Raw genomic sequence first — 14,897 nt, 5'->3', positions numbered from 1 at the left:
CGGGCCGCCCACCAATAAAATCACGGTGCATAACTTAAAAACAATTGGGCATCAATTGGACACAGATTTTTGCCATTTATCTGCGTGCCAGGTTGCTATTCCCTGAGAATAGTCGGGAACAACTGTAAATACATTGTTAAAAAAAAATGGTCCCATGTAATTCCCAATAGAGCATTTTTCTTTCAATTGCATGAAATAAATGGTGATGTTCTATTCTTGTTTTTTTTCCATTTGTTATTAAAATTTGGTAGAGAACACATGATAAAATCAAAAAGGGAAGAAAAGCTCACATCTAATGCTGTAATACTGTGTGCTAAGCTGTATGTAAACTCAATAAAAAAGGAAATACAAGACTGATAATTTTGAATACAACACGGACCAACGCCAAATATCCAGTCCAGGCCAAGACAGCGCCCCTTGTGAAAACTCTTCACGGCGATAAAATGTTTTTATCTGCGTTGAGCATTAGTGCAACGAAGCTAAATGCTAATGTTATTTATTTTCTGTCTCCTGGCTGGGCCTTTCCCCTTTCCCAAAGAAACTTTCCAAAGACTTTAGTTTTTTACTCATTTTGCTAGCTCCTGGAATTCATTTTAGCAGTAACCTATCATGTGACCGAGAAGCGCGTCTTCACCCGCGTCAAGAGTGACATGCTGTAGACAGATGTAATAGAGGATCCGGTAATTTTTCAAAATAAATCATCTTTCAGATTCCGTAATGAATAAAACGGAAGTCATGTAAATTATTTATTCTTCCTGTGTGGCCCGGTACCAAATGACCCACGAACCAGTACTGGTCCACGACCGGAGCTTGGGGACCATTGATATACTGGTCAGTCATTCAGTTTTGTTCCCGTTGCTGTGCAAGATTTAAGGCCTGACAAACATCTTGCACAGCAAGGGGTTTCTTAAAGCTAGTTGCTGATTTTATAGCAGAGCCACTTGCATATACTTTTAACCTAACATTGTTCACTAAGGAAATTCCCAAAATTTGGAAGTGTGCTTTTGTTCTCCCAATACTGACTCACTGCAATTAGAGACAAATCTCTCAGAAGTGATCAGCCCATGGATTTTTTATACATCAATGATATTTTATCATCAGTTTTCATAAAATGTCATAGCACTGTCACAGCTGCGCTAAAAGTGGTAAATGACCTTTCTGTAGCATTTGACAGGAAACAACATTGGGCTGCTCTTTTTATAGATTTGTCCAAAACAGTGGTTCTTAACCTTGGTTTTATCGAACCCTAGGGGTTTGGTGAATCGGTCTCAGGGGTTCGATGGAGCCTCTGCCATGGAGACACACCTGACTTAAAATGTCCATTAGTTTTGACACGCTTGCTTGGCCATCGCTGGCTGCAGATGTTCACATTGTTTGTCCAATCAGTGCTGCGGGAAATTTAGTTCACTCAATAGTCACCGCGTGACTGCCATGATAGAACGTGATACAATAAAAAAAAAAACAACCCTATACTTATGCCATGTAATTTTATTTCATTTTATTTGTTTTTAATAAATGTGTTTTTTTAATGTCTTGAATTTGTAAAAAAATCATATTTTTATTTTTCACTAATGAAGGGTTCAGGGAACCAGCATATGAATTGGTTAGGTTCGATACCTCGAACAAGGTTAAGAACCACTGGTCCAAAACCTTTGATACAGTCGATCATGTTGTTTTACCACATAGACTTCTGAGCTCTCTGCTCTCAGAATAAGCTACTGCTTGGTTTTCAAATTATCTTTGCAGTCGGTCACAATGCATCACATATGACGGTGTATGCTCTGACATTGTATCTGTTCACAGGGGTGTGCTGCTGCATTCAGTGTTAGGGCCACTTTTATTTACCACTTACCACTGAACAATCGTCATCAAAATGTGGCAAAGGCAGGACTTCACCTTTATGTGGATTGCACCACTGTGTGCTGCCATGCTACATCTCTTGCACAGGTGGTTAAATATATCCAAAATACATTTTTGGTCATACAAAACGCACTGTATGAACTGAAACTTGTTTTAAATGCCGATAATATAATTTTTTAAAATGTATTATTATTAAACCAGATCTTAGACCGGCCACATACTGTGTTCATGTCAGAATTTTTCTCGGACAAAGTTAAAGAAATGACTCGGCACACAGGGAAAAATGTCTTCATAAACGGCGGGAGGGATCTCTGAGGGCGAACGACGGTTGTTGCCTCGGTAATCACTCTCAGAGTTCCTTGTCCGCCAGTTTGAACTTTTGTTGTTACATTTGCAAAATACAAGAAAAATACTGCCCCTGATATTTGCATACCCCCCCAGTCCGGCCCCTCGGTAGTGATTGGTTACCTTGATTTAAGCTTTGAACCACCAGTACTTTCTGTCTGGTCTACAATGAATCAACAAGTTGCAGACTTGGCAGACGACAAATGTCGCCCGGGCGCGTCAGGCGTTCTCAAATCGTCTTTTGTTGTTCCACAACGCTTTGTTCCCGAATTGTTCATTCCCACTTTGTGACCGAGTCGAGCCTTCTTCCCTCTGTTCGCCCCCTTGCATTGATGTGAGAATTGTGGACTTCAAAAGTCCTCCGCCCAGACGGGTGCGCTGGATACGCACCCAAACGTCTAGTCGTGCCCAAATTAAATGAAACTTGAAACATGATACAATTTTGCTCATAGTTTTCTCTCTCAGTTCATTACTCTTGTTGAGGAGACTGTAGTTGTACGCTGTTAGAAATACCAGTGCACAGTAATTGACGAATTTCTCAATTTTAAATGACATGTACTGTGAATTGTTAAAAAAAAAAAAAAAGATGAGGATAATCTGGGTATTCATTTCACAAACAAGTTATTTTTCTTTTTATGTAAGAAAAAAGTCTTGTCACTGCTACTTTACTTAGTCCAGAATTTTGGAGATTTAGCATTAAACTCTTATTTACGATTTTAGTTGTCCAGCTTTTTGGGGCATGGTACGCGCTTGGGCTTTCTGGTTTTGAGTCACCCCCACACCGCATTTTGCAGCCTACATTAATGCAAAGCACCTTCGTGCCAATTATGAGTACAATCCCATTTCTAACTCTACAGCATGTGGGCAGCAAACTATGCTAAAAAGTGTCACTTTGTTGAAGCATGATGTGTTGTGTTATATGGGCTACAGATACACTGATAAAACAGTTTATATAATGGATGGATGGATGTCTCTGTTGTGTGGATCCACACGCGTAGCAAGCCAGTGACGAATTGGTCTGTGAGCTAGCGGAGTCATCCAATTCATGGGTCTGTACAACTGAGGCATTTCAAGGAAAGTTAACTATTTATCAGCCCATGGGCGAAAGACCGAGCGAGCTCGCTAGCTTGTAAATGGACAAGTGGCAAGGAAATAAACTTTCCAGTCATCACTTTGCTCTGTTTTGGTGTGGATCCACATTCGAGGGAATGTTAACTCTATTTAACATAGGGGCTGTGACTCAATATTAGTCAAACATTTGTTTGACTGGTAAGGGTGAGCAGGATGCTTTTTTGGCACATTCAGAGGACACAGCCATAGCATCCGACAACTGGGAGTAAGTCTCAAATTTTGTAGCCTCATTTTATAAACTTGACATTTTTTTTTTTATGAATGTTTTTATTTTTTTATTAGCTGGCTTGTTAACCAACACTGTTGTCTGCAGTGTGCCAAAACAGAAAAACCCAGTTTACAGGAACTTTGATGAGTTACTAGTGTAGATACACTAGTATCAGTTGGCCGAAATGGCCAGCTTCACGGACACACGGGTGCTCTGCATGTCGAACCATGTCACGGGGGAAAAAGAATCGGAGCGATGAAGACGGTGATAAGAAGGATGTGTATGCGCGTGTGGTTGTCCAGTTGTGTATGTGTATGCGTGTACAAGTCATAGCTGCTTCGTCGAGGTCTGCTCATCATGAAGACAGTCCCGGCTTATCAGTCCATGGCCAAGAAGGAGGGGGGTGATGGTGGGGGCCCTAGATTCCATGCGTACTTCCATCCAGGGGAAAGGGCCAGATAGCGTTGTTTGTTTTGGAGGGACGGCCGCCAACAATTTCAGACAGCCATGAGTCCGTGGTCTGTATCTCTTCACTGGCGCCGATCAGCCGAATCCAAAAACTCTTTCCGCAGCGCGGATTCCAACTTCTCCATGTTGTTGTCGATCGCGCGGAGTCGCTCCAAAACCGCATCGATATTGCGGTTGAGCTCAGTCCCCACTTGAGTCTGAGTGTTGGACATCGCGCCAAACCATCCAGAATGACCGGCAGCTTCTTCACTTCCAATAAAGCCGCTCCCGTCGGTTGAATTTTGCGATAGAACAGAAAGCTGCCAACACCAAACAGCAGCATACCTGTTATCAAAAGGCCAATAATGTAGATGTCTTCCACTTTCTCCATGGATCCAGGGCGTATCCGGCAGCAAATGTCCCCGGAGGGCAAGCAGGCTCCCCACTGCCCGCTCTTTCCGTCTAAAAAATGTTGTCGATTGCATCGAGAGACCAGCCAACTAATTCCATGGTTAGTTCTTCGGATGAAAATACGGTAGGAGGCTAGGAAAAAGTTAGACAAAGACAGCACAAAGACTAAGTGGTGAGCAGGGAGAGGGTGGGGGTGAGGGCAGGAGCTGGGCAAAAAGCGTCCGCCTTCGTCAAGAGCCAAGCAGAAAATGTCACTTATTTCAAATTATTTGATCCAAAAAGCTCAGTTTTAAACATAGACATGCTGACAACTGTCACTGAAAGTCCAAATCAGTGATGCTGTTGCAGATCTGGCTGATCAGGCTGTTCATAAGGACCTGCGCTTACATTGAGATGACACCAGTTATTTGCACATTATTTACATGTGTGTTCATGTGTGCAGGACATGATGCTTTGTGTGTGGAGACACCTCATTGGTGTACTGAAGGGAGAGTCTCAGACTCTTTGCTACACCTCCAGCCTTTTACACACGCTTGGGTCTGTCACTGTAAGTACTATTTGACTATGTACCTGTATATACTATACCCCTCTATACACACACACACACACACACACACTCTTCTCTTAAATCTCACCAAACTTTGCACACTCATCCGTCTGATGAAAAAAATATTTTGAAGTCGTCATTAATCATAAAAACAAAGTGTCTCTGTAGCGCTACGTAGAGTGGAAAAACAAAACGACAAATCCCGGTGTATTTGATCTAGGCCTACTGAAATTTGGAGGCACAATATTGCTCACCGAATTGCCCCCAAAAAGCCAATTGCAGTAATGTGATCAAACGAACAGAAGTCAAATATGTATTTTCAAATAACCCATTTTTGACCATTTACAGGGGTCAAACTTTTTCACCCTTGTCTGATGGGATTCATCTGATTGACTTCAAACCTTGCCTTGCCATCTTAAGACCTGGGACAATAACATGGAAATGTATTTACTTTTAAAATAATATACTGGGGCAGGGCATCAAAGTTTTTGTTTTATATTTCTTTGGCCACAAAGGGGGAAATGCCAAATAACTCTGCTACACATGTTCCTCCCCCCAAAAAAATCACAAAATTGACATGTACAGTAATCTCTCGCTATTTCGCGGTTCGTTTATCGCGGCTTCGGTGCATTGCGGATTTTTTCAAACATTCATAAAAAAAAAAAATTTTTTTTTGGAAGTCCGCAAACGGTCCGCGAGAAGCAGTGAAAGTCAGCAAAACAACAGTGAGTCACATAGAGCAACATATACAGTACATGTGGGGTGAGGGGGGGGGGGCTGAGAAGATGTAAAGCCATTTTGATTGGCTGTGCATCTTCTTTCTGTCTTATCACGGTGGGTTACTCTTTGATCTTTAATCAGTGTCTAAGTGTTTTTTACGATGCTGCTAGTGTGTGTGTGTGGGGGGGGCTGTGCCTCGATGGGATCACCACCTTATCGTGGTGAGGCACTTTGCGCGTCTCCATGACCCCTAGAGCTATGTCGGCAGGAGTCCCGTACTCCTTGCAGGGTCACCCAAGCCGAACAGGTCGAAGGGTAGAGGCAAGACAAAGAGTGATCCCAAACCGGCACCTGGGGGCAGGCACAGGCGGAGTCCAACAGACCGGACTACCAGCAGCCCCCTTCAACTCTTGCCAGAAGAAGGTCGTCATGGGTACCCTCATGCCACCGGAAACCACCTGGTAGGAGTGAAGATGGTGGGAGTGAGGACTGTGCACCCACACCCTCACTTTAATCCGAACCTCTGCGCAAGCTTCTTGCCCCAACCCCACACCCAATCCCCCACCCTGCATCCCCCTAATCCTCCAAAGTCCTGTGGCGATGTGGAATGGCGGTGGGCACAGGCCAAGGATGTGGCTGGGAGTGCCTACCCAAACCATGCACACAGGCGGCAATGGAGTGATGGTCGTTGACACTGCGGGATGGGATGGAGCAGCGCATCTCTTCGGCAGCTTCCATTGTGACTGAGCAGCTCCACAATGTGATGGGGAGGGACCTAGAAAAATGGTATAACAATTGTCTGCTCTCCACACTCCGGACGGTCAACCGCAATCGTCGGAGCATCCCCCTTGTGGTCGAAAGGACAATAAACGAAATAGAAAAAATCTATGCATAGCTTCGTGGAACGTCCGCACACTGTTGGACCTGGCTGAAACTCCTGACAAGCCCCACCGGAGGACAGCACTTGTGGCCACAGAGCTCGCGAGGTATAACATCGATATCGCAGCTCTCAGCGAGACCAGAATATATGGAGAGGACTCCCTGACAGAAGTTGGTGCAGGGTATACCTTCTTCTGGAAAGGGGTCCCTGAAGGCACTCGTCGAAACCATGGAGTTGGCTTTGCTGTGAAGTCCCAACTGCTGAAGCGCATCCCAGAATCCCGTACCGGCATCAGTGAAAGGCTGATGACATGGCGCATTCCCCTGGCAAAGGGACGCCACACTCATCAGTGCTTACGCACCAACTCTGAATGCCGAGCACAATATAAAGGAGGATTTCTACAGAGCTCTGGACACCATCCGGCAGCAAACACCGGCTACGGACAAGCTCATAGTCATGGGAGATTTCAATGCTAGGGTGGGCACGGAACATCTAGTATGGAGTGAAGTTATTGGCCAGCATGGAGTGGGGAAAAATGAACAACAACGGCCTTCGGCTCCTCTCCCTCTGTGCAGAACATCAGTTGGTCATCACTAACACCATTTTCCAAATGAAGAACAGGTTTAAGACCATCTGGCAGCACCCCCGCTCCAAACACTGGCACTGGACTATGTGATTGTCCGTCAAAAGGACATACGGGATGTCCTCATCACCCGTGTCATGCGTGGAGCTGAGTGTTGGACTGACCATCTAATGGTCAGATCCAAACTCCTCATGAGCATTCAACCCCGTCATCCAAGGACAGCTCCCAACAAAAGGCTCAACTGTGCAGCATTGAACAACCCCACCACCAAAGCCAACCTCCGGCGACTCCTTGCTGAAAACCTTGACAAGATCCCGGAGGAATCAGGTGACTGGCCAGCTCTGCACCAGGCTATCCAGAGCACAGCCTCTGAGGTACTTGGCCAGTCAAGGAGACGCCACCAGGATTGGTTTGACTGCAACTCAACCGAGATACATACACTTCTGAAAGCAAAGCATGAGGCCCATAAAGCTCTCCTGTCCTGCCCTACATCTCTCACCCGTAAAGCCACCTTTTCTGCAGTTAGAACAGTGACCCAGCGAGCACTCCGTGTCATGGAGGACACCTGGTGGGTGCAGAAGGCAAATGAGATCCAAAACCTGGCAGACTGTAACAACACCCAGGGCTTCTACAATGCCATCAAAGCACTGTATGGTCCCAAGAAGCGGGCAATTGCTCCAGTCCGATCAGCTGATGGCTCTGCACTCCTCAAGGACCACCATGAGATCCTTGCCCGTTGGGCAAACCACTTTGAAAATATTCTCAACCACACCAACCCTGTCAACCCACACATTCTGGACAATCTTCCAGACCTGCCAACAATCATGAGCCTCGACACCCCACCATCCTATTCTGAAACCCAGCAAGCCATTGCGGGCCTAAAGAATAACAAAAGCGCTGGACCTGATGGCATCCCCGCAGAGGTTTTCAAAGACAGAGGTTATCTCCTCACGCGCCGACTGCACCTCCTGATTCAAAACATCTGGGAACAAGGGACCGTCCCGCAGGATTGGAAGGATGCTAACATCGTTGTTATTTATAAGCAGAAAGGGGACAGAGCAGCCTGTGGGAATAGCCGAGGAATCTCTCTCCTCTCCACCGCAGGAAAGATCTTGGCCAAAATCATGCTCAGCAGGCTGGTCAAGCACATCTCAGAAGGTGTGCTTCCAGAAACTCAGTGTGGCTACCGGAAGACGAGATCCACCATTGACATGATCTTTGTTTTAAGACAGCTAATGGAGAAAAGCAGAGAACATCACAAGGACCTGTACATAGCCTTCATCGATCTCAGCAAAGCCTTTGACACCATCAACCGTGAGTTGCTCTGGAAACACCTCTCCAAACTTGGGGTGCCACCTAAGTTTCTCTGCATCCTCCAGCAGCTGCATGATGGGATGCAAGCCAGAGTGCTCATCGGAGGACTCCAGTCAGAGCTCTTCAAGGTGAAAGTTGGGGTGAAGCAGGGCTGTGCCTTGGCTCCAGTGCTTTTTAACATCCTCCTCTCTGCCGCCACGTGCCTCTTCCACCGTGGCATGGGATGACGACGGTGTCCATATGGAGTACCGCCTAGCCGGAAGCCTCTTCAACATCAGACGGCTCCAGGCTCACACAAAGACAACAATCTGTCAGATCTGTGAGCTTCAGTATGCTGATGACTGCGCTATACTAGCTCACAGTTCAAATTCTATGCAACACGCCCTGGACACCATTTAAGATATCCTTTATTTGTCCCGCAATGGGGAAATTACAATCAGACTTCAGAAAGGAAAACGCTGGGTAGGGAGAGGGAAAAAAAGACCAATCCTTTGGTCTTCAGATCAACATTAAAAAAACTGAGGTCATGTTCCAACTCGCTACCCCAACTTCCACATCCCCCAGCTTTCACATTAATGGCACTCCACTAAACGTAGTGGACCATTTCACCTACCTTGGCTCCACTTTATCCTCAAACTGCTCCCTTGACACTGAAGTCCACACCCGTATCAATCAAGCATCATCATCCTATGGTCGCCTACGCAGCAGGGTTTTCGAAAACCGAAACCTGAAGACCTGTACCAACATTGCCGTGTACAATGCAGTATGTCTCTCCACTCTGCTCTACGGGTCAGAGTCGTGGACTCCATACCGCCGGCACATTTCTACCTTGGAAGCCTTCCACATCCGCCGCCTGCAAAAGATCCTTGGCCTGTCCTGGGAAGATCGAGTTCCCCATACAGGCATCCTTAAAAGCACTAACTCCATCTGCATGGAAGCGGCCGTGGCGAAGAAACATATTCGGTGGATCGGACACCCCATTCGCATGCAAGCGGCCGTGGCGAAGAAACATATTCGGTGGATCGGACACCCCATTAGCATGCCCGACAACCGCCTGCCCCGCCAGGTCCTCTCTGGCCAACTGAGAGTTGCAAAGCGTTCTGCTGGGGGGCAAAAGCGGCGCCTCAAGGACTACAGCAGGGACCTCCTAAAGCGAGCCAACATCAACCCCACGCAGCTTGAAACACTTGCACTCAACAGACCAACCTGGCAGATGACTTGTGCCACTGCAATCTCTCAAATACACCAAATTAACCAAGCCAGACGAACCGAGAGACGCATTCAACGACACCAGTGGGCAGCTGGTACCCCCCCCCCCCCCCCCCCTGGTATCCAGTTGCCTTTGTGTGTGTGTGTGTGTGTGTTAGTTCGCTCTGCTCAAGCGCAAAGGCCCACATGGAGCAATGTTTTTTTAATGTATATGTTAATTGGTCGGTACTTCGCGGATTTTCGTTTATCGCGGGTTGTTTTGGTCCCCATTAACCGCGATAAACGAGGGATGACTGTATATAAATAGTCACGTCCAGAAGACATCTATATGATAATATTCTGCTTTAAATATCGCACCACTTGGTGATGACAAAAATTTTTATTTTTTACGTTTTAGTGTAATATATATACAGTACACACACACACACACACACACATATATATATATATGTATATATTTTTTTCACACACACACACACACACACACACACACACACAGTGGGGCAAATAAGTATTTAGTCAACCACCAATTGTGCAAGTTCTTCTACTTGAAAAGATTAGAGAGGCCTGTAATTGTCAACATGGGTATAGATAAGATATCCTTTATTAGTCCCACACTGGGGAAATTTACAGCCTCCAGCAGCAAGAATGTAGGCAGAAAGAAGAAGAAAAAACTAACAAACACCGTCCAATTAAGTGCAATAAAAATACAAAATGGATAAATCGCAGTGCTATTTACAGTTGTTTTCCACATCATTTAATTATGAAATATTATTGTTGCTATTTTTTATTCAGCAGCCTGACAGCAGTTGGTAGGAACGAGCGTCTGTATCTCTCCTTCTTGCAGCGCGGGTGTAACAGTCTCTGGCTGAAGGAGCTACCTAGTGCTGTCAGGGCGGGCTGGAGAGGGTGGGAGGGACTGTCCATCATAGCTTTTAGCTTAGTTAGCATCCTTCTGTTGCCCACCTCCTCCAGAGTGTCAAGGGAGCAGCCCAGGACAGAACTGGCCTTCCTGACCAGTCGCTCCAGTCTCTTTCTGTCCCGGGCTGAGATGCTGCCTGACCAGCAGACAATGCCATAATGGATGGCCGAGGCCACCACCGAGTTATAGAAAGTCTTAAGGAGCGACCCCTGAACCCCAAAAGACCTCAGTTTCCTGAGTAGGAAGAGTCGGCTCTGTCCTTTCCTAATCAGGGTGTCTGTTTGTAGACCAGTCCAGTTTGTTGTTCAGAAGAACACCTAGGTACTTGTAGGAGGTCACCCTCTCTATGTCCATACCCTGGATGTTCATCGGTGCTGGTGAGGACTGTTTCCTGCAGAAATCCACAACCAACTCCTTAGTTTTCCTAGGGTTGATCTGGAGGAGATTCTGCTGGCACCAGTCCACAAAGTCCTTCGTCATTCCCCTGTACTCCCGATCGTCCCCCTCTGTAATGAGGCCAACAATCGCAGAGTCATCAGAGAACTTCTGAAGGTGGCAGTTTGGAGTGGCGTGTCTGAAGTCCGAGGTGTAGAGGATGAACAGGAATAGCTCAACCATGAGAGAGTTCCCATATCCATCCTTTCAGGCAGTCCTTCTCAAATAGTGGGGGCGCGGTCCCCCAGGGGGTGGTGATGTGATGCCAGGGGAGGCGCATGTTGACTCTGGGTAACATGCTTTTTTTTGACAATCGTGCAATCTTAACCACTTTTCCTGCATACACTTTGTTGTTTGAAGCAGTTATAGATGAAAGAGGAGCGAATCAAAGTGTCTTTTTCACCAGTGGATCAAAGACGTCATGCTGAAATGTGCACACGTCTGCTACAAGCTAAGTTTGAAAACAACAAGAAGCTGTAGCAGCCATTCACGACAAAGAGATTGGCTCTCTTCTCCTGTCCCATGTAAATCCGCTTCAATTCCAAGCCGCGACTCCCAGTTCCACATACGCATTGGCACTCTGCGCTGACACTCCTTTCTTCTCATCGTCGGCTCCTCAAGCCATGCATCCATCCAGCCGCAGACTGTCCATCAGCACCGACCTTTCTGCTGAATAAAGTGGGGCTGTGAAAATGGTGCCTATTACAGGCACAAGCGCCCCGGGGCTGTCCAGTAACGACAGTCAAATGGTGCCAACATTCCTCCCAGTCAAAATCAGTGCTGGTACACGCGTGCTGCCGAGAAGGCGCAACCACCAAGCACAGATTCTTCTTCTTTGACGAATGTCGTGGCCAAACATGCTGAAAACAGTCCGCATCAGCTCCACACGACATAACAACAACACACACAATGTGACAAAACAAAAGACAAAAACAACAAAAAACAACCAAAAGCCCCCCCCCAAAAAACGCAAGGCTCTTGAAGAGCACTTGCTGACGGCTGCCTACTCTGGGCCATCTTGGGAAAAAAATATATCTATTTCAGGCCAATTGATGCATTCAGAATCTTTTCAGTTGTAGATGTTGGGGTCTCCCCCGTCTCCCCCGCGTGTTCGTTGAATTTCGGACGAGGAGAATGTTGGTAATCCAAAAAAGGCTGGAGTCGATGAACAGTTCCTTCGAAGCTTTTAATAACGGAATATTCCGGGCACCCGCGGTTACAGACAATGGCTGCGATGGTCACGAGTGCGAAGCAGGAAGAGATTCACATCATTTTTATACCATCAGAAGGGTGGTACCGAGATGCAAAGTGTGATATCATAACTTTCGTTTCTCCTAAACCGATTCTCAGCTTGGCGCATTCCAAAGTTTGTGCGTCTTCAGCAGGGAGTATTCCAATTCTCGGTGATGATTGTTACAAGGACGCCAAGCTACACTGCGGGCATGGGAAAGTTATACAGCATGACTAAATATGAGCATATTACAGACTTCATTCCCCCTCTTGGACTCGTAAGAGTCCGACACCTGAAATGGTTTAAACAAAGGTATCAGCGGCATCATCGTCGCAGGCGGCTGGCGCAACGTCAAACAAGGGTTGTATGGAAAGATCGGATGTCAACATCTTATTAGTAGAACAAGACGCAAATGCATGCAACAATGATCACGTTGATTGTTAATGGATGTCCCTGTCCATGGTGTGTCAGATGTCCTCCGGGGCAGGGTCATGAATGAATCGACGAAAGCGTTGTGTTGGGGAGTTGGATGAATGACCATGAGAGGGGCAGTTGGAAGTCTGAGCGGGAAAGTCATGGTGAGAGGGGTGGGGGTTGTGGCTCGTCAGTGATGAATTATAATAATACATTTTATTTATAAGCGCCTTTCAAGACACCCAAGGACACTTTACAATAACAAAAAAACACAAAACAATACAATACGGGTTGAGCAGCGGCAGCCAAACGCGCTAGCGTTCACTCAACCCGGAAGTCAAAGTAACCACAAGGGAGGGAGAGGGGGAGAAAAAAAAAAACATGCTCGAACTATCCTCATTTTGAGGATAATTTGAGTGAGGCAAAAAACTCCTGCACAAGCATATGACAGTTACAACAGGTCACAAGACATAAACAATGAATTGAACGACAGCAGTCGTTTTCTTCAGGACCTTAGGGTAGACTACTTGGTCCCAGGTTGATTTTCACCAGGGTTATTTTGCCCGCATACCGTGAAATCAACCTCTGTTGAGTGGTGTCACCAATAGGGGGCAGCAGGGGCTGGATCCGTCGATTTGTTTTTTGGTAGTTGTCAGGTGGTGGGATCGGTGATATCAAGGTGTACTTGTGTGCAATAATTACTCCAATAAAGACTCCTTAGTAAAAATGCGAGCATATCTTTTTCTTGTTTGCATAATCATATCTCTATTAAAAACGTTCTTCTTTGCAGCATAATCAATTAATGAATACAGGCATAAGCATTCTTCATTGCAAGCATTAACAATGCATCACTAATGATATGCAAATGTAGGATAACTAAAAACAATCAACATAACATTTCCCTTTTTATACTACATTTGCTCATATTATCACATATAACCTTCCTGTCAAACTTTATTCAGTGGAGTCATGTCATAGTTATACTCAGGGGCTGGAAAAAATAGGTTATCACCGGTTTTAAAAGAATCAAGAAAAGAATGCAGGAAAATATGGTGAAAAATCATCTACGATATTTAGATATTGAAGTGAAATCATGTCTCCATTAGCCGAGCCATTTTTTTAGATCAGAACCTTTACCATCCAAAAGTAACAGCAGAATTCCATTCACTTTAGACGTCACGGGTGCCACAACCGTAGCGATAAATTGGATCAGCAGAGCTTTTGATACAGGGACCGCAGCAATTCCACACAATGTCAAGATAGCCGGGGAAAATAAATGCAAGAGAAATTAACACACCATTCTCTTTTTTTTTTTAAACGTCACCAAGGTCTTACCCACTAATTCTGACGACAAGGGCGGGGTCACGTCCAAATGGTCCGGTTCAGTGTGCGGGGCCCTCAGGGCGTGGGTGAACAGCACCGTTCACCACATATCGCACACGCGCCATTGGCCTCAGCCAAGAGCACATCCACCGCTGTGCGGTCCCGAACTCCATCGGAGAGGTGACTGTCAATTGTTTTACTTCCAATAGCCAAAAAGGCTTCCTCTGTGTAATTTGCAAGCTTCTGGACACTGTAGTGGAGGAAGTCAATCCCGTCAGCAACCTGGTTAACCAATTTATACCCACTTAGTACGCCACGAGGAACTCCAATTGCACTAATATAGATGGAATCTCAAATATCCCCTGCTGTGGACGGAAGCATAGTCATTCGTAAAAGTAGCTTCTCAATTGTTTTCCAATTATTTTCTGTGCTAACTATAATTCCCCCTCTTTTTCTTTTTATGTTTATTAAAAAGAAAAAGAAAAACTCTGCCGCGATAATTATTTGCCTATAAAATTGTTAGAAATATACTTCTGTATTAAATTGAAACCTGATTAACATTAAAGAACAAAAGAAAGAAATATAGTAACACTCGCAGCGAAGAATAACCATATCAACATAGATTTTTAGACCGCAACAGAAAATAACCTAAACACAACAATACAATCTTCTTCTTCTCCTTTCGGCTTGTCCCTTTTCAGGGGTTGCCACAGCGAGTCATTAATTTCCATCTTTCCCTGTTCTCTGCATCCTCCCTCTAGTTTAAGTGAACAATAAAAAATTGCGTATATATATATTTTATTTTTGTAAATCAAATTAATGCACTGTTTGAACTATTTCACCATTCTGAAAACAAAATTAAACAAATCAATAAATGATAAATTCACATTCAGTTCAGCTACATTAATTCAGGAGCA

The 14,897-nt window shown here is 45.4% G+C and overlaps 1 protein-coding gene across 6 annotated transcripts in view; it reads left to right on the top strand.

Annotated features, from left to right (window-relative positions):
* tmem94 (transmembrane protein 94) overlaps nt 1–14,897 on the top strand; it is a 112,346-nt gene that overhangs the window by 45,195 nt on the left and 52,254 nt on the right. For 5 of the 6 annotated variants that reach the window (XM_086137767.1, XM_086137765.1, XM_086137763.1 and 2 more), the window contains one exon: nt 4,845–4,949. The exons of the other annotated variant lie outside the window; for it this stretch is intronic. In XM_086137767.1, coding sequence (XP_085993893.1) covers nt 4,845–4,949 — 105 coding nt within the window. The remainder of the gene's footprint in view (nt 1–4,844; nt 4,950–14,897) is intronic. 6 annotated transcript variants of the gene reach the window in all.

The sequence above is a fragment of the Hippocampus guttulatus genome, chromosome 19 (genome assembly GCF_054856545.1).
Source record: "Hippocampus guttulatus isolate MCC_2025c chromosome 19, RoL_Hgut_1.0, whole genome shotgun sequence".
In the NCBI taxonomy this organism is placed as follows: Eukaryota; Metazoa; Chordata; class Actinopteri; order Syngnathiformes; family Syngnathidae; genus Hippocampus; species Hippocampus guttulatus.
This window is presented reverse-complemented; position numbering and strand designations above follow the sequence as displayed.